Below are 25315 nucleotides of genomic sequence, written 5' to 3' on the forward strand. Positions count from 1 at the left end.
TTGAAACAGTTTAGAAGGTAAATATTTTTAGAAGAAATTTTTAAAATTTCTAGTGTGATTTTAAAATCTAAAACTAAAACCTCCTCTTGCAAGATTGATGTAACAAGTCATGAAACAGAAGAGAACTTGCTATTTTGATCCATTATTTAAGCAAGTGTTAATATTTGTAACTGCATACAAATGTGTAAAATTCATTCTCCTTTTTGAAATTCTGTTCAGCACCCCACCTTCTATTGTATTTTGGGTGAGAAATGCTGTTATGTATGACTGTTAATGATTTACTTCTCAAGTCCCTCCAAGCTCTTCAAAACATCCAGGACACAGTCCAAGCAGTGTACCAGACCACTCTGCTGTTAAGGTAGCTGGAAGAAAAGCCTGGATCTACCCCCCTCACACATCAAGGTGATGGCTCCTCCCAACTCACCAGACCTGTGGGTAACAGAGGCAACTGGTGACTTACAACTGAAGATTAAGAGACTGTCCTGACACTCCTGTTTCTGGCATTCCTGCCTTTGGCTGGTTCCAACTCCTATGCTCCCACCTTGTGCACATTTCATTTCATTGTAATACCCTTAAGTCATGTAACCCAGGATTGGAAAACTGGGAAACCTTGGGGAATCAGGTTTTATGTCACAGGAAGGGACCCTGAAGCCTTGTTCACTATTCAACGCACTCCAGTGCCAAGGGATCTTACTCCCACTGGTCCAACCAAGTCCTCAACCAAACTCCTGGTTCACCCTTTACCATCACCCCTGAAGACTTGGGCAGCACTTTGTTAGACTCCAAGTTGCTCGGACCCGAATTTAACTTCTGACTGCTAGTATGCAGGACCACCTTTTTGCTGGCAGCCCCCAGATAAGAGTCCCCTGGACTCAGCTGAGTCTGAGTTCAATTATGAACAAGAAAAAGTGGGGGGTGAAGTGCCCATCAGAAATTATACACCAAAGCTCCCTAAACCTGCCAGAAGGGGCTCCTACCAGTGTCCCTGGAAACCACCTGATAGGCCGTAATAGTGAGGGAACTTTTCATATGTGCTGCTAGAAACACACCCCAGATACAAGTCTGTTCTTGTTAGCCCAGATACAAGTCTGTTCTTGTTAGGTACCCAATACTTTACTAGAAATGGCACACCCTCCCCCCACCCCTTCCATTGGAACCACACTTTGTTGTTAGCAACATATTACACTATAAAAATGCATCTTTCAGGAGAATTGATGCTGTCTTCCCTACTGGGGAGGCAGAAACCAGCCAGTTAATAAACACTCCTATCAAATTATAATTGTCTTTGCTGTCCTGTTTCTCAGTTGTCCACTTCAAGAACAGCTTTTAATTTCAAACAATTTTTTTTGCTCCTTTTCCTTAGGGCTGGATTTAGAATTCTTAGCCTAATGCTAGTAGTATGACCTTAGGAAAATTACTTTGTTTTTTTGGACTTTCAGTTTCTTCATTTGTAAAAAGAGAAGATTGAATTAGATTATGACCAAATAGCCTTCCTCTTCTGAAATTCTGATTTCAGTCATAATACATGCCAGTAGAGATCAATAGCAAACAGTAACTTATGCTTACAGTTGCAACTGGGTCAGTACTTTTTAAAATACATTAACAAAAAGGATTTTCAAATCCATGACAACTTCTGATATCTTGGTAAGGGGAAAGAAACCTCCTCCCCTTCTTCATGGAATTCTCTCTTAAAACCAAGAAAAACAATTGAGTCAAGAATTCTGGATATGATCACCATATGTGACAACACATCCTGTCCAAGTGTCCCTTATCTCCAAATCATGAAAAGCAAAGTATGTTTTGTTATCAGTTCCTGAAAACATTTACTACTTTTTCAGTTACTCCAGGGGCTTGGTTTCCTTTTTAGTGATTCCCCCACCTTCTCCATTCAAACTGGAGAAATCATTATATATAATATTCTTTTGATCCTGCTCATTTCACTCTGAAGTCAATCTTTTCATGTTTCTGAATTCTTCATATTCATTTAGTTCTCTGCCTCTTAGAATCCCATTGTGGTTGTTATTGTTGTTCTTGTTGATCAGTTATCCAGTTGTGTCCATCTCTTTGTGACCCCATGGACCATACTGTCCAGGAGGCTTGGCAAAGATACTGGAATGGTTAATCATTTCATAACAAGGACAAGCATTGAGAAGACCACCTGCTGAGTAAAGCTCTTTTGGCTATATTGCCTGTCATTTTCTACCAGCAAATCATCAAAATTCCTGAAGCTCCTTTGTAATCCTTGTATTACATTTTATGCATTTAAACATTTTTTTCTTGGGTGGCTAGGTGGTACAGTGAATAGAGCACTAGCCCTGGAGTCAGGAGGACCTGTGTTCAAGTCTGGCCTCAAACAATTAACACTTATTAGCCATATGTCCTTGGGCAAGTAAATTAACTGCAATTGCCCTGCCTTTCCCCCTCCAAAAAGCAAAAAAAAATTCTTCTCAGAAGGAGTCCATAGGTTTAAGGACTTTTCCAAGAATCCAGGACACAAGGATGGTGAAGGGCTCCTAGTTCTAGGTTCTCCATCATGCTAGGTGAAAAAACTTAGGACAGTTAAGTGGCCTATAAAATAAGTGACTAGTGTTGCTACTGAGTTTACTACCCCAGAAGTCACACTGCCAATGGTCACCAAGTAGAGTTTCTGCTGGGAGGTGTATATTGTTGACAATGGTTTATGAGTCTTCAAAGACAAAGTCTCCATCATAACTATAGGCAAAGCTCACAAAGGAAACAAATGCCACTAGAAGTTTTGCTAAGTGTGAATAACGGTTTTTGCTATGACACGATTCAAATTAATATCCACCTCAGCCATTTTGAAAACTGTTGATTCCAAGGTTGATGCCCCAACATTATGTTGATTAGAAATCTACAAAAAGCCACAGTCAGGGTGGCATCTTCCTTCTCTGAGGTGTAAAAACTCATGGTTACTCTCAGCACCCAGAAACTAAGGAGGGGGGAGGGGCCATTCTCTCACCATGCCTTGTACCACTTCACTCATTGTGCCCTGTGCTGCCCCCTATCCTCTGTGAATCCTTCCATCAGTGTGCCTGTATCATGATTTACTATAAATGACTTAGCTATTCTCAGTGGTACAAGGATCCAAAACAATCCCAAAGGAATTATGAAGAATTACTTTCCATCTCTAAGGAAATGACTGACGGAGTCTGAATGGAGATTGAGGCATACAATTTTTCAAATTTTCTTTATTATTTTGGGGTTTATTTTTTTATCTGTGTTTTCTTTTGTAATGTGACTTATATGGAAACATGGTTTGCATGACCACATATGTATAATCTGTATCAAATTGCTTTCATGCTGAAGGAGAGAGAGAATTTGGAACTGATAATTTAAAAAATGAAATATAAAATTGTTTACATGTAATAGAGAAAAAAGTAAAAGAATAAATTGACTTAAAAAAATAAAAAATTGTTTTAGTACATCATTTCTCATGGAGAAATACAAATTAAACATGGCACCTACATTTCCAGCCCTGTTTCATAGAACTCACCACAATATGAGTTAAATTCAACTACTAATCATTCATTTGTTAAATTCAATATAATTTCCTCTCTTTCTTTGAGTATCCCAAAGCTTTCCTTCAGGCTTGTAATTATTGAATTAACTCTTTGATATTTTCCAAGATTCTGTCCTAGGCTTCTGTCTCTACATTTTCTCTTTTACTGGACTCATAAACTCCTATGGATTTAACTATTGTCTCCATAGGGATGAGTATCTGAGACCTATTTTCTAAGCTCTAAGTTCTAAGTTCACATGAGTTTCAGTCTCCATTAATCAATTACTCATTTTGTACTCAAAAGTCCCAGAGATTTTCCAAAGTCAACATGTATAAAAGTGAACTCATTATCTTACCCCCATAGAAATTGTGATTCCAAATGTCTACATTATTATCAAAGTCATTACTGTGTTTCCAATTTCTTAAGTTCATAATTTTGGAATTCTCCTGGACTCCTCATTTTTCATCTCATTTAGCAACTTATTTTGAGTCCTAACCATCTCTCACCTAGATTATTTCAACTGCTTCCTATTTTCCTTTCCTGAATCAAGTTTCTTACATAGCAGAACTTGAGAGGATTTAAAAGATGTAAGAATAAATTTTCATTTCAAGAAAGCTTGTTATGTTGAGAGTTGTTCATCTTTTCTTTGCTTCCTTTTAAGTTTTCTTTTGTTCTCTGCTGGGCATTTTTTTTACTTGGTTCTTTTTTTTTGTCTCTCCCCCCTCATACCCCTTTTATCTATTCCCCTATATTCTCCTAATACGCCCCTTATCTTCTCCTCCTTCCCTATGCCCTTACCATTTTATTTCTTCTGAATTTAGAATACTTTTATACTCTTGTAAAAATATATGTATCTTTCCCTCTTAAACCAATTCCTGATGAAAGTAGGTTACCAGAACTAAGAGCCCTCCTCTGCCATTTAATCCCTCTGTATTGATTCTACTTCTTATACCTCATTTGCATAAAATAAATACTCTCTTTTGCTCTTCTTAAGTAGTTTTAAATTTTAATTTCATATCATACTCAGGTTTACTCCAATAAGTCTTAAGAACTACCAAAGTATTTATAAGAAACTTAGACATGCATTTTACACATATAAAAAGTAAACAGTTTGTCCTTATGTATCCTTCATGATCAGTCTTTGGTATGTACCTAATATTTCTCTTGGCTCTTGTATATTAAATTTTCTATTAAGTTCAGGTGTTTTTTTTTTCTTTTTAACAAAGTCTTGAAAGTCTGAGAGTTGATCAAATGTACATTTTTTTTTTCATTCAGGATAATGTTTCATCATATTTTAAGCTAGAGGCCTAGTTCTTTTGCTCTTCAATAAATAGTGTTCCAAGACCTGAAGTCCTTTAATGTCTCTGTTGCTAGGTCTTGGGTGATTCAAATTGTGGCTCCATCATATATAAATTGTTTGAATCTTGATGCATTTAATATTTTATCCTCGAGCTGCGAGTTTCATAATTAGACTATGATATTCCTATGTGTTTTCCTCATAGTATCTTTTTTAAGTGTTTATCAATGGATTTATTTTTCTATTTATATTCCCCCCTCCCTGGTTCTTATGCTACAGGACAATTTTCTTTAATTATTTCTTGTATTATTTTATCAAGTTTTCTTTTTTGAACTTTCAGTTAGTGCAATTATCTTTATTTTCTCTTGTTCTTTTCTCCAAATCTGTTGTTTTTCTTCGAAGATTTTTTACTCTTTTCTATTTTTTTCATTATTCATATTTTCTTTAACTATTTCTTGATCTCTTATAATTTTTCTGACTTTACTTTGCCCAAATTTAATTTTCAAGGTGTCATTTTCTTCCTTAAGATTCTGTATCAGGGGCAGCTGGATGGTACAGTGAATAGAGCACTGGCCCTGGAGTCAGGAGGACCAATGTTTAAATCCAGCTGCAGACACTTGACACACTTAGTAGCTACCTGACTTTTGATAAGTCACTTAACCCCAATTGCCTTGCCTTTCAAAGTAAAAAAAAAAAATTCTATATCTCTTTTACGAATTGGTTCATTGGCCTTAATATTCTTGTTTTTTCTTGGATCATTCTTATAATTTGTTTTTAGTTTTTCCTCCATCTCTTGTCATTTGATTTTTAAAGTCTTTTTAAATATTTTCTATGAAATTGGGGGGGGGGCGCACTTGACCATTTGGCATTACTCTTTGGGGATTTCATTAATATCCTCCTCTGGAAATGAACTCTGGTCTTCTCTATTCCCATAATAGCTTTCTATTATTGGATTTGTCCTCCTTTGCCTGTGCATTTTTTGTGGTAATAGCTTACTGTATTTGATCACCACTTGACCAGGCTATGGGAGATGGTGCCTCTTGCCCCAGATCTTCACTTCTTCCCTCTAGCCTGGAAACAAAGCCAAACCTCTACTCTCTTGTAAGTGCCCACAGCCAGGGGCCTTCCGCCCCACTGCTTCTATACTCACTTAGTGTGTGCTGGGTCCTTCTCATCCTGTCCACTCTGCAGCACAGTTGGGTCTGGAGTTCCTTGTCTGCAAAATTTTTCTAGATCTTCCTGGACTCAGATACCCAACTCCACTCACTATCCCCAGGGGTAAAAGTTCCTAAAGCTGACAGGGATGCAGCCTCTCAAACCAACTAAGAAGGGCTTGCAGCTTGTTGTTAAAGAGGAACTTAGACTGGAGGCTTTTACCTTTCAAAGAGACCAAACCTTGTCCTGGGATCTTTCTTCTGATCTTTTCAAATTGTCCCAGGAATATGCAGGTTGTGTCCCTGTTCTTATTTATTTTTAGGCACAATTTGTTTGCCCTAAGGTGCTATTTTAACTCTTTTTTTTGGGGGGGGGGGGATCTTCAGTTTGGGATTTTCTGACCTACTCCACCATCTTCCCAGGATCCTCCAATTAATTTTCACTGATTTATTCCTCCTTCTTTCTATTTTTCAGGACCCTGTTTCCTTTAAACTAAAATTCTTCAGATAGTTGATTTCTGAAATTTTTTCTGAACTCTCATTCCTTAGTACACCATCATTTATTTGTTTGTTTACATGCATGTTACATTTTTCTGGCTATGGTAAACTCACTAAGAGGGAAAGGTTTTTTTTTGTCTTTATAACCTTAGGTTAGCATAGTGTTGTACATTTCATAAACATTTTATGCATTTTTTGTTGAACTGAAGATTGTCAAGATTTCTTGATGAGATTTTCTTTGTCATCAAAGCAAAAAGAATTTATACTTGGTTCAGATAAACAACACAGAAAATCCCAAGCACAATGACTAAAACTAAACTCTAGCTAAATGACAAACCAAATTATAAAATATGTACATTAAATATGACCTGGACCAGATTCATGGAAATACTTGTGTCATTTTGAATTGAATAAATATTAGAAGGCAGATTAAAAGGATAACAAAGAGGCTGTAACTACTTCATTTTTGCATTTGAAAAATTAGATATAAAACTAAACAAATTGAAACTATAGGAAGTTAAAATCTAAAATCCCAATTCTAATACTTTCATGACTATGAATTTTAATTTTTCATATTTTATGTTATTAAGAAGTTATCTTTACCATTTCATCATAAAAGACTGAACTGATATTAAGAGTTATGTAGAACGAATGCATGATTTGGTCAAAATGTAGCTTCTCTAATATTCCCAGAACTTATTAATGAGAAACAGTAAAAAAAAGATAACTTTTGAACAGTAGCAAAATTAAGTATTAGTAAAACAAAAAAGCCACTCTTTTGTTTATCTCTTAATTATAAAATTACTTATTTTATCAGGGCTGGACTACTTAAACAGTTTCTAATTTGTCTCCCTGCCTGCATTTTAACCCCCTTCCTGGACAAATTTATCCTGGACAAAAAGCACCAGATTAATCTTCATAAAATAATGTTTCCATCATTTCACTTCTATATTAAAATTCATGAAGGTCTTCCCATTACTTAAAAGAATATATTCAAATTTAACAGCCTGGCATTTCTACTATCTGGCCACAGTCCACTTTATCCAACTTTTCTCACACTATTCTTTTACTTAAACTAATTTAACATAACATTTTCCCTAAGAGTTTTTCTTGTGATTTCTTACATCTAATACAGAATCTTTGAGTTGGAATGGAAAACTACCTAACAGGAGTAGTAAATTCCTTCCTTCCTTCCTTTCTTTCCTTCCTTTGTTCCCTCCCTCTTTCCCTCCCTCCCAGGGTTGAGAGATTAATAGAGCATGAAAATGTGATTGATGTAACTTTGCCTAGATTTTAATTAACGATTTTCAAATATCTCATTTCATTCTTCTGAGAAAATGGAAAGATGAGGGTTAGGTGATAATTCAGTTACCTGGATTCAGTGGCTAGATTCAAAATACACTTACTAATGCTTGGAAGGAAAAATTCACTTGAATTCTCCATGGATCTGTGTTATATAGTTTATTTTTATCACTAACTTAGATATATAATGTATCATTAGCTTATAAAATTTAAAAAAAAACAATGAAAAGATATTTAACTTATAAAACAATAAAACATTTAAAAACCCTCCATGTTTCTCAATTCAAAACATTGGACTAAATTTAATCAAATGAAATTTAAATGTAATAAATCTAAAGCTATCCACTAATTTTTTAAAAAATAACAAAAGTGTACACCTAGTTATCAGGTCATTTTTTTCAAAGAACTAATTTTTTTTTTGTTAATTTAAAGCTCAGTGTTAGTAAAATTTATCATGGACAATAAAAAATCTTTGAAATTTAGTCTGTATAAAGAGATGTGAGACTTCTAGGAATTAGTACACCAGAGCCTTTTTGTAGACTTCCTTGATCAGACGATATTTGGAATATTTTATGCAGTTATAGAAACCACTTCTTAGGAAAAATATCCACAAGCTGCTTGTCCAGAGGAAAGTGACCATGGCATTAAATGAGACCCTCACAAAACACAAGTTAGCTGAATTGAGGACACACTTAGATACATAGTCTGTCAGTTAAAAATGGGATGGAATCACTAACTAGAAGGGTCACTGGAAATCATATCTAAACTGTTCATTTTCCAGATGAGAAAACTTCAGTCCAGTGTTTAAGTGATTTGTATTTTCATTACTAGTTAAGTGATACCTTAAGGTATTAACCATTTTCTTCATCAATCTACATGGGTTTTCATATATAGAAAATAGGAGTTAATACTCCTGATTATCTATATTATGCTTATTAAAATGGCAGAAATTTTGTTAAATTGTGTATGTTCAGATATGATTTTTATTACTTTTTAAAGAATTTTCACTGTTTCAGGGTGTAAGTATTATTTATAGTAGTTGTAAAAATTTGCTTTGAAGTCTGTTTGGCCACATTCTGACTATAAGAGATAATTAAGTCCTATTGCCTGTTCCTTCTCAGAGTAAAATTTTCCATTCCTTTGGTAGATAGAGGGTTAACTAGATAGGCAATTTTGTTCATTAAGATCTCCCCTTCAACTATCTTTTCAATAATTAACAAATATTAAGCATTTTCTTAGTATACAATATTGTGCTAAGAAAAAGTGGAGAATCTATTAATTTGTCATCCATTCTCTCCCTTCAAAGGTGTTGTGATATAGGAGTAGGTACCAGAATTTTAAGTATATCTCAGAGAAAGAATTTAAACTATAGTAATCCTAATTTCCATGATTAGCTCTCTGTCTACAGGTTCTTGTTGCTTCTCTATAAATTTTGTTTTCAATTAACTTGTATATTTTCCCTCTCTTTTCCACTTTTCCCACTCAGAAAAAAAGAAATAAGCACAGCCAAGTAAAACAAATTCATAAATTCTCATTCTACAATATGCACAAACATACATGCATACATAAAAACATACATATACATACATATCTTTATCCATATTGAGACTATCAAATCTCAATCAAGGTAGCACTCTTCTTTGTCAGTCATCTGAAATGCTGTGTGTTCATTGCATTGATGAGAATTATTTAGTTTTTCACATCTTTTCATTGTTATAATGTTGTTATAGAGCAAATTGTTCTCATATTTCTGCTCACTTAACTCTATCTCACTTCAGATATATCTTCCCAGATTTCTTTGAAATGGTCCACATTTATTGTGCCAAATGTGACAATTTTAATTTATTCAGTCATTCCCCAACTGATTGGTACCACTTTAATATTCCCTTCTTTGCCAATATAAAAGAAAGATTGATATAAATATTGTTATACATATGGGTTCTTTTCTTCTTCATTTTTTCTCTTTAGAGAATAAACCTTACTTAGAGCTATTGTTGAATCAAAGGATATGCATAGCTTAATGACTTTTGAGGCCTAATTTTAGCATTCTTTCCAGAAAAACAGAAGCGATTCATAGCCTCTCCTTTAATATTGTTGGACAGTTAAGCAGGAAAGGAGGCCACCTTCCACTATTGATAGCTTCATGGGCAGGCTAATGGCTTAGTCCAATAGAAGGATAATAGACATCATCCACAAATAATTGTGATACAAAGAAAGTATGATAAATAAACTAGGGAACACAAAAAGTACCATGAGAAATTCATATGCCATTATTGCCTAAAGGCACTAAGTAAGTCACATGGTGAGTAAATCAAATGAATTGCGATCTAAATTAAGAATGAAAATTGAAGAAATGAAAGTGATAAAAATGAGGCAAGGGACAACATATCCAAGTAAAGCACAGCATGTGCATGGTCTAACAAGGTGACAAGGAATCTACTGGAACAGAGATAAGAATAAATGGATGAAAATAATACAGCAAAAGTTTGTAAATGGAAAATGGTATCACAATGTTGGTGGCCTTGAAGGCCAGGCCAAGAAGTTTTCATTTTATTTGGCAGGCAATTATCATCCACTGAAGGTTGTTATCAGTGGAGCAACAAGACCAAACTTATGAATAGAGAAGAATAGTTTGGCAGTGATAAGAGTGATAATTGCCGTCAGATTAGAAATAGAAGTCACAAAAGCTCTTAGGGGATTATTACAAAGGCTCAGGCATGTGGTAATGTGAAATTGTACTAAGTTTGTGGCAATGAAAACATGGATAAAAATTCAAGATATGAGAAAAAAATGTTGATATGGATTTGGAAATGCTTGATAACTGTCTGTGATATTAGCTTGGGCACCAGAGCCACAACTTGAACAGAGAAGTGATAGAGTGAAGAATTATTTTGGATTACTTATCTAATTGTGCTGCCTGGTTACAGTGGTAGAGAAATATGAAGAGATTGGGATGAGATATAGTGAGGAAATAACAATGAATTTTTAGTAAATTTGATGTAGGTTCAAAGGTTGATTCTGTTGAGTATTCAACCTTGAGTCATTAAGATCTGTGTTTGAATCTTGCCTCATATGTTTACTATATGTGTAAACTTTGACAAGCCTTTTAACATCTGGCATCCTCAGTTTCTTATGAAAAAGGGGGAGGATGTATCTGAAAGGATATAGCGGGGATGAAACAAGTCAACATGTGTTTTGCAAACCTTAAAGTGCCCAGTGAGTGATAGCTATGTTGTTGCCTTTGCTATTTGTGTACCCTTGAGTAAAGTCACTAAATTCTGGGTCTCAATTTGGACATGTGCAAAATAATGTATCACCCTAAATTAGCTCTAATCTCCTTCTAGTTTTTAATCCTTTGAGACTATCCTAAGAATTATAGGTGCAGTCATTTGTACAATAACTAAATATACCTATAGTGCACTGTATTATCCCTCAAATGGAAGAATTAGATTAAACATATTGGTTGCTTTTATTAACATTTGTTCATTAATGTTTTTTTCTCCACTTTTTCCCAAAGCTTTTGAAAATGTTTCCAAATTACAGAAGAGAAGATGATTGCAACTTTGAGGAAGAGGGATAATACAGTAAGAATTATTTTCTAGCAAAATTATAAATCTGAAAATTAAGCATGAAAATTATCCATATTCTATCCAGGTTATTTGGATATTTAATTTATTTAATGGCTAAACAAATTACAGTATTGTCATGGCTCATGTCAATTAAATCATAATGCTATATTTTGCTGACAATACTAAAAAAATAAAGGACAAAATCTCCAATGCTTGCATGAAATGGATCATTTACTATTTATAAATGCATTACTTTACATGAAATCTGTAGGGCAGAGATAGGCTGATCTGGAATTTCATTAATATAGAGAATTCTTTATTAAGAAACCCTTCTACATCACCTTCTCAATAACTTATAACCATAGATAATTGACTAGAGACACTGAGAGACTGACTAGCCAAGAGTTGCATAACCAGTATCTCAGAAACTGTATTTAACTCATCTTCTGGATAACAAATTTAGCTCTTTATCTACTATATTTTAATTAAATGCATACATAACATACATATAATAACATATGTTATAATTATAGCTATAATTTATATATGTGCATACACACACACATATATGTATATATATATATATATATTTCTTAAATGAAATGTTTACCAAATGCCTGTTATTTCTGTTATTTGTCAAATGTTGACATAAGTGCTCTGAGGAACACAACACATCAGGAAAATAAGCAATCATTCTCTGCCCTGACTTCATGTTAGGATTAAGTTCCCAACAATCACAATTGTCTAAAATTGGAATAGACTACCTGATGAGTTAGTGAGTTAGTTCATCATAACTGAATATATTCAAGCTGAAATGAGATCACTGTTTGTGTCAGATTAGAGATTGAGAAAGCTTGACAAATTTTTCCACCTAAAAATTCCATAAGTATAGATACATACATATATTACAAATATATACATGTACATACACTGAGAGGCATTATGAAAGTGTGCAATACACTTGTACATATGTACTCTATGTATGTATGTATGTGTTTATTTATATATGTATGTAAAGTGATCTTTGATAAATGTCCAGGGTATCAAATATGGGGGCAACAACATGGGAGACAGAGTGCAACTTCTGTGAGAAGACATTCTGGGTTCCCTTACCATGTATAACATGGTATGATAAAATATGATTTGAGACAGTAAGTAATAAGTAATTAGGAAGAGGCATGTTAGTACCTGTGAATGAAGTGGAGAAAGGAAATGTACACCATGACACTTGAGTTGAGCTTAATCTAGTACATACCATCTTTAATTGTAGAGTCTTATATTTGTTAGGTCAGGCACTTTTTTGTTACAACCTAACTTCCATAAAATTGAACCCATGACATCTTAACTATGCCTGATTTTATATAAATCTTAACTATGTTTTATTTTATATAAACTTTAATATTATTTTTATATTACTTTATATAAATAAACTATGTTAAATTTTACATAAATCTTAACTATGCCTGAAAAAAAAATTGTTACCAAAGAAACCCTTGTGCATATGTCTCAGGCATGAAGGAGAAGTAATTAAATAAGGGTAATTTGATAAAATTGATTAAGTAAATTATAAAACATTATGAAACAAAGCAAATAGTCTTTACTTTGTGCATTTCAATTGTGAAGAATTTGAAGGACTGAGGTAAAAGATGATAAAGAATCCTTTAATTTTGAAAGTTATTAAATATAGATAATAGACTGGTAGTCTAGGTTAATGAAAAACTTTGCTCCCAATGTTACCATGGGTAAATAATTTAAGTTCTCTGTTCCTAAGTTATTGTTGTTCAGTCATTCAGTCATTTCTGATTCTTTGTGACCCTGTATGGAGTTTTCTCAGCAAAAATACTGGAGTGGTTAGCCATTTCCTTTGCCAATGGCTTAAAGCCAACAGAGGTTAAGGGACTTGCATAGGGTCACATAGTAATATCTGAAGCTGAATTTGTATTCAGATCTTCCTGACTGCAGGTCCAGTGCTTTATCCACTAAGCCACCTAGCTATCTAACTGCCTCTGTTCCTAAATTACCTCAACTGTAATATTAAGGGTTTGGATGAGATGATCCTTCAATTTCCTTCCAACTGTACACATTCTTTGGATAATTGTGTTGTTGTTCTGATGTTTCATCCATGTCTGACTTTTCATGACCCCATTTGGAGTTTTCTTGGCAAAGATACTAGAGTGCTTGGTCATCTTTCTCCAGCTCATTTTACAGATGAGGAAACTGAGGCAAACATGGTTGTATAATTTGTCCAAGGTCACACAGCTAGTAGGTGCATTATAGTAACCCCCCATTTTGTGAACATCCCCCACCTCTCCCCACCATAGAAGAACTGCCTAGGAAACCTGCCAAAAAACCCAGGCAGCAAACCTGCCAAGTAAAAACCTGCTCATAACTGCTACCTGAAGCCCATAGCCACCCTTCCCCACTTCTGTCCTGTTCTCAAAATAGATTTGGGAACTTTCCAGTTGGGCAACAAATTGATTCCTTGATGATAATTGTTAAGCAATGCTATGCATTGGCTTCTGTATTTTCCCTGCTTGCTCCCCTTGGTGACATTTATGCTGTGGCTTTTGTCTATATAAACCCCAAGATGTATATGCTTGGGGCTGCCTGATTTGGGTACATGACCCCTGGCAGTCCCTGGGTTAACTATGCTCCACAAATACATTCCATTTAAATGATTAATGATCTCCCCTCTCAATTCAATGTTACAACAGTATGAAACTGAATTTGAACTCGGGTCTTCTGATTCCAAACCCAGTGCTCTGCTATAGGCTTTACTGACAATTATTTACCAATTAAATGTGGTTATACCGTGTTTCCCCAATAATAAGACCTATCCCGAAAATAAGCCCTCCCCTTACTGTGTAAGATTCCTCTAAAATAAGCCCTCCCCCGAAAATAAGCCCTATTTAGATTGCTACTGTAGTGAAGGTGATCCCCTGCGCTACATGCTACATTACGGTACCCTCTGTATGCACCGTCCCTCCCCCCCGGGTGAAACGCACGCCGCACTCCGAGCTGCATCCAATCAGAGCTGCAGCAGTGAGCGCATCATCCTGTTCTTCCCCAGTGATTTGCTTATTGAATAAAGGTACATTTTTTTGTTCACATTTACCTGTTTATTAAAATTGCTGTCAATGTTGATTAAAATAAGCCCTCCCCTGAAAATAAGCCCTCTGGTGTTTTTCTGTCCAAAAAAATTTAATAAGACAGTGTCTTATTATTGGGGAAACACGGTACCATATGGATGGTGTTCTCTGTGAGACACCTTATAGGTTTTGTAGAATAGGCCTCACATACATTCACAATGTTTGACTTCCATGCTATGTGAAGATTTCAGGATGTGCAACTGGACAAATTAAGGTACTTTTAAACTGTTTTCCCTTCCATTTCTATGTTAAAGTAAAAATCATAGAAAATATAATTAATTTAATGTGACTTATTTTTTTAATTGAATATCCCATCTATAACCTACAACCACTAGAATTCCTCAGAAAATTACCTAAAATCATTCACCAAATATATTTATTAATAGATTTCTATTAACCTGTATGAATAGTACAATATATAGAGTCTTAATTGTAATTGTATGTAATCTTGAAGTTAAGTTTCAATAATGACACACCGGTTGAGGCGGCTGAGTAAGAGTGCTTGCCCCAGTGTTGGGAGACCCAGGATTGGTTCGGGCCTCAGATACTTGGCACCCACACAAAATAACTGGCCGTGTAACCTTCAGCAAGTTACTTAACCCCAATTGCTTAAAAAAAATAATGATACACTAGGTGACTCTGGGTAGGTCATTTCCTTTCTCAGTGCCCTAAGACAACTTTATAATTCTACAGTTGCAGAGAAGGTGCTGCCCAACATTAGCAGAAGGATTTTCTCACTGCTAGCTGCCCCCAAAAGCAATCAGAGATTGAGTATTTTTTTAATCTTATTCAATTTTGATATGTTTAAGAATCATAGCATGAGACCATAAAAATATATTCATGTTTAACATTGTATGTGTGTGTGTGTTTGCAGGCCTGTATACTTTAGATTTTGATTTGATCATTTTCCAAAATATTAATTTTTTCACAATGGTAAACTGTAGTTAACAACAGCAAAAATGAAATTGAAACAGAATGTCTTCCAAGTGCTATACACCTTTTACTTAACTATAAAATTCCTTCCCTCCCCCCAGCAGTTACCAGTCCAATGACATCCAGAGATTTTCTTCATAGATAATGTACTTATTTGTTGTATTTATGTATTTTGACATTTAACTGGAATAAAAAATAACAATCAAACATTGATGGAAAACTACCAAATTTTCAAACACAGATAATCTTCTTTCTGCTACAATTTTAGTACTGCATTTCCAGGTACCTCAGTACTATTTTCCTGAGGCCTTAGGTAAGTAAAATTACAGTCTTTTCTCAATTTAGTGCAAGAAGTGGCAGATAAGACTTCTGTTTAGAGAAAGTAGGTTTGTGAAGAATAGTTCACCATCTTGATTTCTCCTAATGTGACATTTTCTGCTCTAAGTTTCCTGTTGTTTCTTGATAATTTCAACCTAGAATTGGGAAGCCACTAAAATGTGTAATATGTAATTTAGACTCAACTTTTTTCATTGACTTGAGAACTTGAGGGCCAGGGATTTATTTCAACCCCCAAATTTGATGTGTGTTTTCTGTCTAGAGTGTTCCAGGCAAAAGATTACCCTATCTTTGTTTGAATACCTTCAGAATGGGGAGCCAATATACTAGAGAAGATGTTTTGTTTAGAATTTTTTTTTCCTTTAATTGAGCCCAAATCTGCCTTAGTTTAAACTTAGTTTATTACTTTTCTCTAGGTAGTGACCTGATATCACTCTAAAGCCTCTCTTACATGCTAATACTTTAGTTAATTGAAGTAATAATAATCACATGTCACCAAAAACATCTCTTTTCCATGGGTAATATTCCTCATATAAAATAATAACCCCTTGCCTTCCTGGTCATCTTCACCTAGATATGATACTATTTATCAACATAACTCTTGAAGTATGGTCCTCAGGACTGAACACAAGTCTTCCCATGAGCTCTGTCTACTAGAGGTGACAATGGAATATTGTTATGTTTGGGCTTCTTGATATAGCTATAGACAAAATAAATGTGTTTGTTTTCGAGAACTTATTCACACTTCTGAGGTACATTTAGCTTGCATTACTCGTCCTTTTATACAGATTTTGTCTAATGATTTCTATGACATATGACTGTGAAGTATGTTTTCCCTGAAATTTTATGTGTTTATTTTGCCTCTATTAATTTTTACCATGTTAGAATTCATTGCCACCCATTATTCCAATTTTTAATTATATGAAGAGGTATTAGGGAATAATTGATAGAGATTTGGCCCCAAAGTCAAGAAGATATCAATTTGAATAATTCTTGTCACATATTGGTTGAATGACTATGAGAAAGTCAGTTATCCTTACCAATCTCTGTAAGGCTATAAATATCAGAACACTTATTCTTTCGCATTTGTTGTGATTTTTTTTTTCCTCTGGGAGTTCCATAAACCAGTGAAAGTACTGATCCAGGTCTAAAAGTTTAACTCTATTTCCCAATTTGTTTTATCCTCAAAGTTAAGTTTAAAAAGACATCTCATTAATTGATAACTATGCTGAATAAATAAAAATTATGTGAATTTATTTTACTTCCACAAAAAATAGAATGAAGAAAAAGATTGGGAACAACTCTCATTTTTGTGAGACAAAAATTTACAAATGGAAACTTTCCCTCAATCTCTATCACTATCATCACTTATTAAAAACTGATTATATCTGAGGTTAAAAAATGTTTCAAATACTTTTACTTATATCTACCAAGTCAGGAAATCTATTTTCACATACATATATTAGCACTTCCTGCCATCTTTTTACATTGCCCTTACTCTCCTATCACATCCTTTTCAAAAGAAATTATACTTCTCCCTATCCAACTCCCTACTAAACCTTATCTTCTCAGTTGTGATATGTGAGCTTTTTGCCATATCATTTCAAGTACCAAGCCACCACACTGGCCAGGTGAGTATCTTACTAGGTACCATGAGCCACATGCACATCCCTAATATGGGTATCATCCCCCTTCCCAGCAACCCATTGTACAATATCACACCCTGTCAAAAGGGTATGTCCTCCTTGAGGACAGAGACTCTCCAATTTGCTTTCATTTCTATACTTTACAATTAGCATCATTTCTGGCATATATTTAGTGAATAATAGGTCTTTCGTTCCTTTTCTCTTTCCTTCCTTTCTTTTCCTTCCTTCCTTCCTTCCTTCCTTCCTTCCTTCCTTCCTTCCTTCCTTCCTTCCTTCCTTCCTTCCTTCCTTCCCTCCTTCCTTCCTTTTTTCCCCTCCCCCTTTCCAACAAAAGAATAGGAGTTGGAAAGTCTGAGTTAGTCTATGGTCCCTTATTCCTTAACGGTGTGACCATGGCCCAAACTTGTAATTTCTCTACCTCAATTTCTGCATTTATAAAATGAAGCAAATGATAGTATCCCTATAGTATAGGATCAATTTAAAAATGCATATGTAAATGACATGGAAAGTATAACAATCTATGCCAAATTTGATATTGCTACTTGAATGAAAGATTTCCATCTTTGACAAAGACATATTTCCAATACACTCATTGTTGCTTTCTTTTCTTACCAGTTGCTGCCCTTGAACACCCCAAGCTGCATACTGTAAAATGGAATCCTCAACCTCTGGAGGGTTTAACTCCCAAACTTCCCTTGAAAAAATGCAAACATTTTATATGAATAAATTAATATTAATATAAAAATAACAAAAAAGGGGTAAAAGGACATGGAAAATCAAAGAACTTACCTTGTATGTATGTTGTAAATCACATATGAGGCTGTGTACGAATAATGATAAACCTGAAATGACAATTTAAGAATAATTAGTCATGCTGCCATATAGTAGGAACATCCAAAAATACAGATGTATGAGATAAGTCAAAGAAATCCAAGTAACCTCTGTGTCAACATTTGTCTGCAGGTGAAATTAGGTTTACTTGAAAACTAAGGACAGCTGTTGGTGGGATTAAAGGGGAGAAAAAGAGAAGGAGGAATATTATTCCAAGTTGTCCCATTAATATTAGAGATTGATATGGTAAATACTTTTGTTTAATCTATAAGCATGAGCCTTAAGGTTCTCTCTCTCTCTCTCTCTCTCTCTCTCTCTCTCTCTCTCTCTCTCTCTCTCTCTCTCTCTCTCTCTTTCTCTCTCTCATCCTCTTCTTACCCTCCAAATCCTGTCTCCCTGAATAATTGCCTCCTATTCATAAGCAGTAAAGGAAAGAATGAAGTAGTTAGAACTTCATTCTAAAAGACAACATAGAATGATGAAAAATGAAAGAAAATCAGAGATGGATAGGACTTTAGAAGTTATTTAGTCTAAACTGTATGAAAGAAAGAATCCTATGTACAATATTACAAGGAAATAGTAATCCAGTTGAATAACTTAATACCATACCATTGCACTCTCAAATTATTCTCAGGAAATAGTGAGTTCTGTACAAATGAAACTTAGTTCTTTGAAACTACTACCCATTTGTATTATTTTTCTGTCCCCTTGGACAGGAGAAATAAATCTTATCTATTTTTCATGAGATACTTTTAAAATACATGCATTCATATATCTATTTTGTCCCTACTAAGCCTCCTCCCCAGGATTAACATTCACATTTCCTCTCACTGATTATTATGTGCATTAGAATGAGTACGGGGTCTGCCAACATTAAGGCATGAGACCTATGTTCCCTGTCTCAAGCTCATGACACAGCAAGTTGCTAGTCCAAAGATTTAGGAAGAAGGTTACCTCATAAAGTTCCCAGAAATCATTTAAAACTCAATTTATGATAGAGCACTTACCTTGGAGTCAGGGGAACCTAAGTTCAAATTTGGTTTTAGACACTTACTAGGTGTGACACTGGTCACACAATTTGACCACGACTGCCTCCAAAAAAAAAAATCCTCAATTTCTTACCACAACAGTGCAAGAGAAACAAACAAACAAAACCCCTTAATTTCTCATCAAAACAATGCATAGCATAATGGATAATATAAAATGAAGATGGGATTAGGGGAAAGGAAAGGGAAAGATGGGGTCCATAAATAGAGAGAATCATGTTCGGGTAGAGCCATTCATGTGAGTAAAGGTCACAGAGTACAAAGTCTTAGAACAACTGAGTTGGGAGAAAATACCACTCTGGAAATGAGGGATGAACAAGTTGATTCTTAGAGACTAAAAAATGAAGGGTTTGGTGGCTTTTTCTGAGGCACCACAGGGTTGACTCATTTGCATGTCAGAATGACCTTAGGTTGGATTATTTTTCTATCAGGTTTATCCTGCATCTTTAGATAAGTCACATCTAAGATAGGGGAAAATAACTTAAGGCTTGCTTTTTGACTAGAGCTATTGGGTTCACAAAGACTATTTAATTTAATTTAATTTGGTCAAAGTCTTAAAACATTATTACATGGTTTTGCATCTTTATCTCCATCCTGGTAAATACATTCTGAATCAACCCCAACTTATTAATGCCTTTGTTAAAATGTAGCACATAGCACCAAACAAAATATTCCACATGAAAAAAAAAATTGTATCCTTTCATTTATAGCCATTTTCTTTCTTTCTTTTCTTTCTTATTTAAACCTTTTAGGAATGGAGAGGTAAGAAATAATCATAAAATATTTTTTCTCAAAGAGAAATATGTATCAAATGAATTTCTGTAATTATAAAGTTGCACATATGCAAAGTGATATAACTGTCTATTGTAATATATGCTTATGTAGATTTGATGTAATGGTAAGTTAAAACTCATGCTCCAGTATCATTTGTGATTTTGTGGAGTAATATGGCTTTTATAATTTTTCACTAAATATAGGGTAGTTTCCAATCTATCTTGAAAAAAATATCTCCTTACTTGTCCTCTTTTCTAATGCCCATATATTTCACAAACATTTTATCACTGTTTGCTAAAACTGTCTTTAAACCCAAATGCTATATAATGAGGACAAACTGGTTGCAATACATGTTTAGAGGATATTACTGTAAAGAATGACATGTATAAAGATTTTGGAAAACATATGGGGAAAAGTAATATAGAGTTCAGGGCAAAGAAAGTAGAATCCCAACAACCATGAAATTGAAACAATTTAAGTAAAATAACAGCAATGTGCTAGTTAGAAGAAGGGACTTGTTTACTAATGGACTAACATATCAATCAAATTGTCAGATACCACAGAGCTAGAAAAAAAGTAATAATGGAAATCATTTGGAGAAATAAAAAATGAAGCATCTTAAAAGAATTTTAAAAGGGTAAAAAACAAAACCAAGTAAGTAGTACCAGATCTAATACTATGCAATAAAATAATAATAATAAAAATTATTTACTAGTTAAATAATAGAAAAGGTGATCAATGAAACTGATTGGGTATGAAAATATAGAATCAAATGGACATCAGAGCATAGAGCTAAATCAATTAAAAAATCCTTTTCTGCAATAGCTGGAGTAAGAACTACATTATTCAATAAAATCTAATGGGAAAACTGACAAGCATTCTGGCAGAAATAAGATTTAGACCAAGATCTCACAATGTGTACCAAGATAAATTCAAATCCAATTCATGTTTTAGACATAAAACTTGTACTTCATTAAGGGAAAAAAAATAGAGGTGCAAAGAAAGAAACCTAAGGATTAGAAAATCACTTGGAGTAGAGAGTAGAGGAGTAGAGAGGATAACATAAGACAAAATGAACCACTTTGATGATACAGAATCAATGGTTTATCATAAAAACAAAAGGAAAAGAGTTAACTATTAAAATCTTCAGATTCTCTGTTAAAGATATCCAAAGTTCATAAGGAATTGATAGGCATATATGTGCATACACGTTCATGTATATGTAAACTGAGAAAAGCATGAACAATTGCATCAGTAATAAACCATGAGTATAACATATATTTTTCATGCATGGACAATGTGGGCATTTCTTTTTTTTTTTTTCAGTGCAAGGTGAAGGAATTTGGAGAGTAAGGGAGACTAGTTATTGGGTTACCAAAATTATTTTTAAAACAAGAGGAAAAATGAGAAAAGTTGTCCCTGAATCATTTTATAACTAAGTTGGACAGTATAAAAGTAAATAAATATTTTATAAATGGAAAATATGAATAAATGACATTTCTAGTTATTTAGCATTTTTCATTTTTTTATTACAAAAAGTCTTTAGTTAATACTAACTGCTGTGTGTATGTTTGGGTATGTATAGTAGGCTTTCCTTCTATCCCACAGATTGAAAGCCCACATCTGACAATAGGTTCAAGTATGATCTGATAAGCACAAACATATATCAATTACTCTTTAAGATTGTGCTTTAACAGGTACTTTTTAGTATTATTTTTAATTTAGGGAATAAAACAAGCATTTCCATACAATAGTATAATAAAAAGATGACTGTACATGAAACTGCATTTATTTGGTGCCTACAATATGCCAAGTACTGTACTAAGTACTTTGTAAATATTATCTCATTTTATCCTCACCATAGATCTGAGAGATAATAAATATTTTTATGCCTATATTACATATAAGGAAATAGAGGAAGATAGAAGCTACAGTGACTTTTTCAGGATCACAGAGCTAGTAAATTTCTGAAACCACATTTAAACTCTGGTCTTCCTGGGACAATTCTTTTCACATGTACATTCTCTCTATTCTCTTAGTCTCAAATTCTAAACTCATAGTAACAATCAAAGAGGAATGTTACTGACCACATAATTTATTAGTAGTAACTCAATGCAAAAATATGAAGAAATGTTTAAATGATGTGTCTGCTATGAGAAAAGTAACAATTACAGTCACTTTCTTGGTGTGGGGGAAAAAATCAATAAATAAGTTACTGTTGGTGTGAATTCTCTCACAACTGAAATTTATAACCTTTCCAAAATATTGGAACCACAGTCCAACAATTCACTTCCTTTCAAAATGTAGCTTATTGAGTTCCTTTAAGAATGCCATTTTATTTTTCACATCTCAGTTAACTTTTCAAATCACCACAAAATATAGCAGTTTCGATCTCCTAAGAAGAGTAAGTTCTCTAAATTTCTAACCTCCACAAATTCTCCTCAGAATGGCTTATTCATTGAATAAGTAACAGTTAATTTTTAATTAGCAGTAAAAGACAGTTAAACATTCATTTTCCCTCCAGATTTGTAAGCTCCTTACTCTTTAAAAATGTCTCACTGTGACTTCTTCAAATATTAACTAGCTATAAGCCTTCAAGATTTTCTTCTCTTACTGCACAATAATATACACTATGTATAGTACTACAAGCTGGGTTATTTTAGGTGGGTATAAATATATATACATACACATACATATACAGATTCATATGTATATATCTATATAAATACATATTGATACATAGACACATTATATATTTGTATGTATATTTCATATACATGAAATTTAAAGGTGTAAGTTATCTCTATCTTGTATTAGTAGTTGTTCAGTAGTTTTTCAGTCATGTTGAAGAGAATGCTGAGGATCACGAGTTGAGTCATCTGAAAGAATTCAAGGGACAGATTTTCTAGTAAATTGATCTTTATTGACACAAAAGCAGCAGGCTATCCCTGGAAGAAGGACTAGCCATTTGCAAGCACCCTAGCTTACCAAGGATGGTTGCTAGCACAGGTTCTTTGATCTGCTTTTCTAAAGGAAAACTACTCAAAAAGAGGTTAACTATTTTACTTTAATCAAACATATATCATTTACCTAGTTCAGGGGGAAAAGTCCACACCCTGAACTTCAGAGTAAATGCAAACAGAAGTTACAAGCAGACAAAAAAATGCCGACAGAGAAATAAAACAACAGACAGGTCTTCTAGCTGTCTGATCATCACAGACGTACAGTTAACCAGCAGATAGTGGATCACCAAGATCTGGGTTTTCATAGCCGGAGGGCTTAACAGCTACCCAGACTCTTATCTGGCCAAATCACACAACTGTTCCCAAAGTGAGCCCCAAAGCAAAACCTCACATGAGGGTAAAATATATATATATATATATATATATATATATATATACAGAGAGAGAGAGAGAGAGAGAGAGAGAGAGAGAGAGAGAGAGAGCCTCCTCCAGGTTCAGAGAACATCACAACCCTCTTGACCCACTGCCCAATAACAAAGAAACAAGGTGTGGGCATTCCCAAAAAGCAAGCCTCCCACCACAGGTTCCATGTGACCACATTCAGGCTATTGGGGAACAGAGATTATTTTCAAATAGGAAGGTCTTCAAATTCACTTAAGCCTATCAAGGGGCAGGGAAGATTTTTCAGATTCCCATTGCCATTACACAAGAAGACAGATTTGTTTTTATGTACAATTTTGGGGCACTTAGTCAAGAGCAGTATGTGTTCCTATGTGAGTAGTTAACTGTAGAGAAAGAGGAGGCAGAAAAGAGAAGCAGATGTCCTGAGTATGATTGAAGGATGTGATCACAAAACAAGGAGCTTAACTTTGTCCAGTTGGTCCAGTATGGGGGGCTAATCACATACACAGAGTATGGATGAAGGAAGAAAGGTTTTTCTTAAATTACAGAGCTTCCTGTTACTAGGTAGATTTATAGGAGGGCCTCATACTTGATGGGAAAATTTAGCCTCAAAGGTTCCCATTGTTGTTGGCAAAATTCAGCTTCATCATTGCCTGATGCTTTGTGATCCCACTGGGGATCTGGACTGGTTTTCCATTTTCTTTTCCAGTTTATTTGAGAGATGAAGGAACTGAGGCAAATGAGGTTAAGGGATTTGTCCAGGGTAACACAGAGAGTAGGTATCTGAAGCCATATTTGAACTCATGTCTTCCTGACTTCAGGCCTGGCACTCTATCCACTGCACCACCTAACTGCCCCTCTATCTATCTAATGATAATTAGATATTACATGACTTCTACTACTTTAAAAAATTCTTTACTCAAATAAAGAACTATTATTATATTGACACTCAGTCTTCAAGATGTCATATGGAATTATTGATCCAATAAAATACTAATTCAGCTTAAAAAAAAAATCAATGAAACTTTTTCCTGACAGCACTATGTATGAACTATGCCTGTCATAAGTATGATAAAGGCAAATGACTAAAATATGGGACTGCAAGGGCCTAAAAGAAGGTGATTATCACAAAGGACATATAAAAAAATGTGTTAGATTTTGATAATGACATTATAGAATCTCTTGCGATTATTAACCACTATACTCACTCAACAAAAATATGAAGTAGTTGGGGAATTAATTATTATATGTATGACAATGCTTCCATTCAGGGAGATTAAATGAATCTCCAGGAAGTCACAAAGCTAGTTACTGAGAAAACTAAATCCTTGTCTCCAGATTTTAGTGTACTATACATTTTCATGACGATCGATGAAGAAATTAGATACAAGATCCAACAATTTTTCCACCTTAAATTTTGATTTGTGTTGTATTAATTAATAATGATAATAACAATAAAAATAAGTCAACATCCATTTTTTTAAGTGACTACTATGTGTCAGACACTGTATTCAGCATTGGGGAATACAAAAGAAAAGGGGAAGTAAAGGAATAAACTCAAGGAACTCACAGCCTAAAGAAGTGATAAAATGAGAAAAAGTATGTATAAACAGATTTTGTACAGGTGTAACAGGGGCTAACCTCTACACACTCAGATCACCTAATTTAGAGACATTCTACTTCTGGGAGAAGATATTCTGTTTTTCATTTTTATAGAGGTGGAAATAGCCTTTTCCCATTTGCTGAAGAGCAAAAATGGGCTGTCTTTAAAACTGCCAGACTCTGGCAGTTTCATTCTTTTTCCTCCCCCTCTCCCCTCTTGATCTTGATCTTTCTGCTATCTGTATGGGTTATGGGATTTAAAGATCTCCCATGCCCCATGGACGTGCTGACA

The 25315-nt window shown here is 34.3% G+C and overlaps 1 protein-coding gene across 1 annotated transcript in view; it reads right to left on the minus strand.

Moving 5' to 3' along the window:
- The window catches only part of DPP10 (dipeptidyl peptidase like 10), a 1061638-nt gene that overhangs the window by 142557 nt on the left and 893766 nt on the right, over nt 1-25315 (minus strand). Inside the window, exons 6-7 of the mRNA XM_069067778.1 lie at nt 18195-18247; nt 18018-18099 (exon numbers count right to left, since the gene is read on the minus strand). Coding sequence (XP_068923879.1) covers nt 18018-18099; nt 18195-18247 — 135 coding nt within the window. The remainder of the gene's footprint in view (nt 1-18017; nt 18100-18194; nt 18248-25315) is intronic.

The sequence above is a fragment of the Petaurus breviceps genome, unplaced genomic scaffold (assembly GCF_028583685.1).
Source record: "Petaurus breviceps papuanus isolate PSGF00001 unplaced genomic scaffold, PetGlider_PUasm1.0 90752, whole genome shotgun sequence".
Taxonomy (NCBI): Eukaryota; Metazoa; Chordata; class Mammalia; order Diprotodontia; family Petauridae; genus Petaurus; species Petaurus breviceps.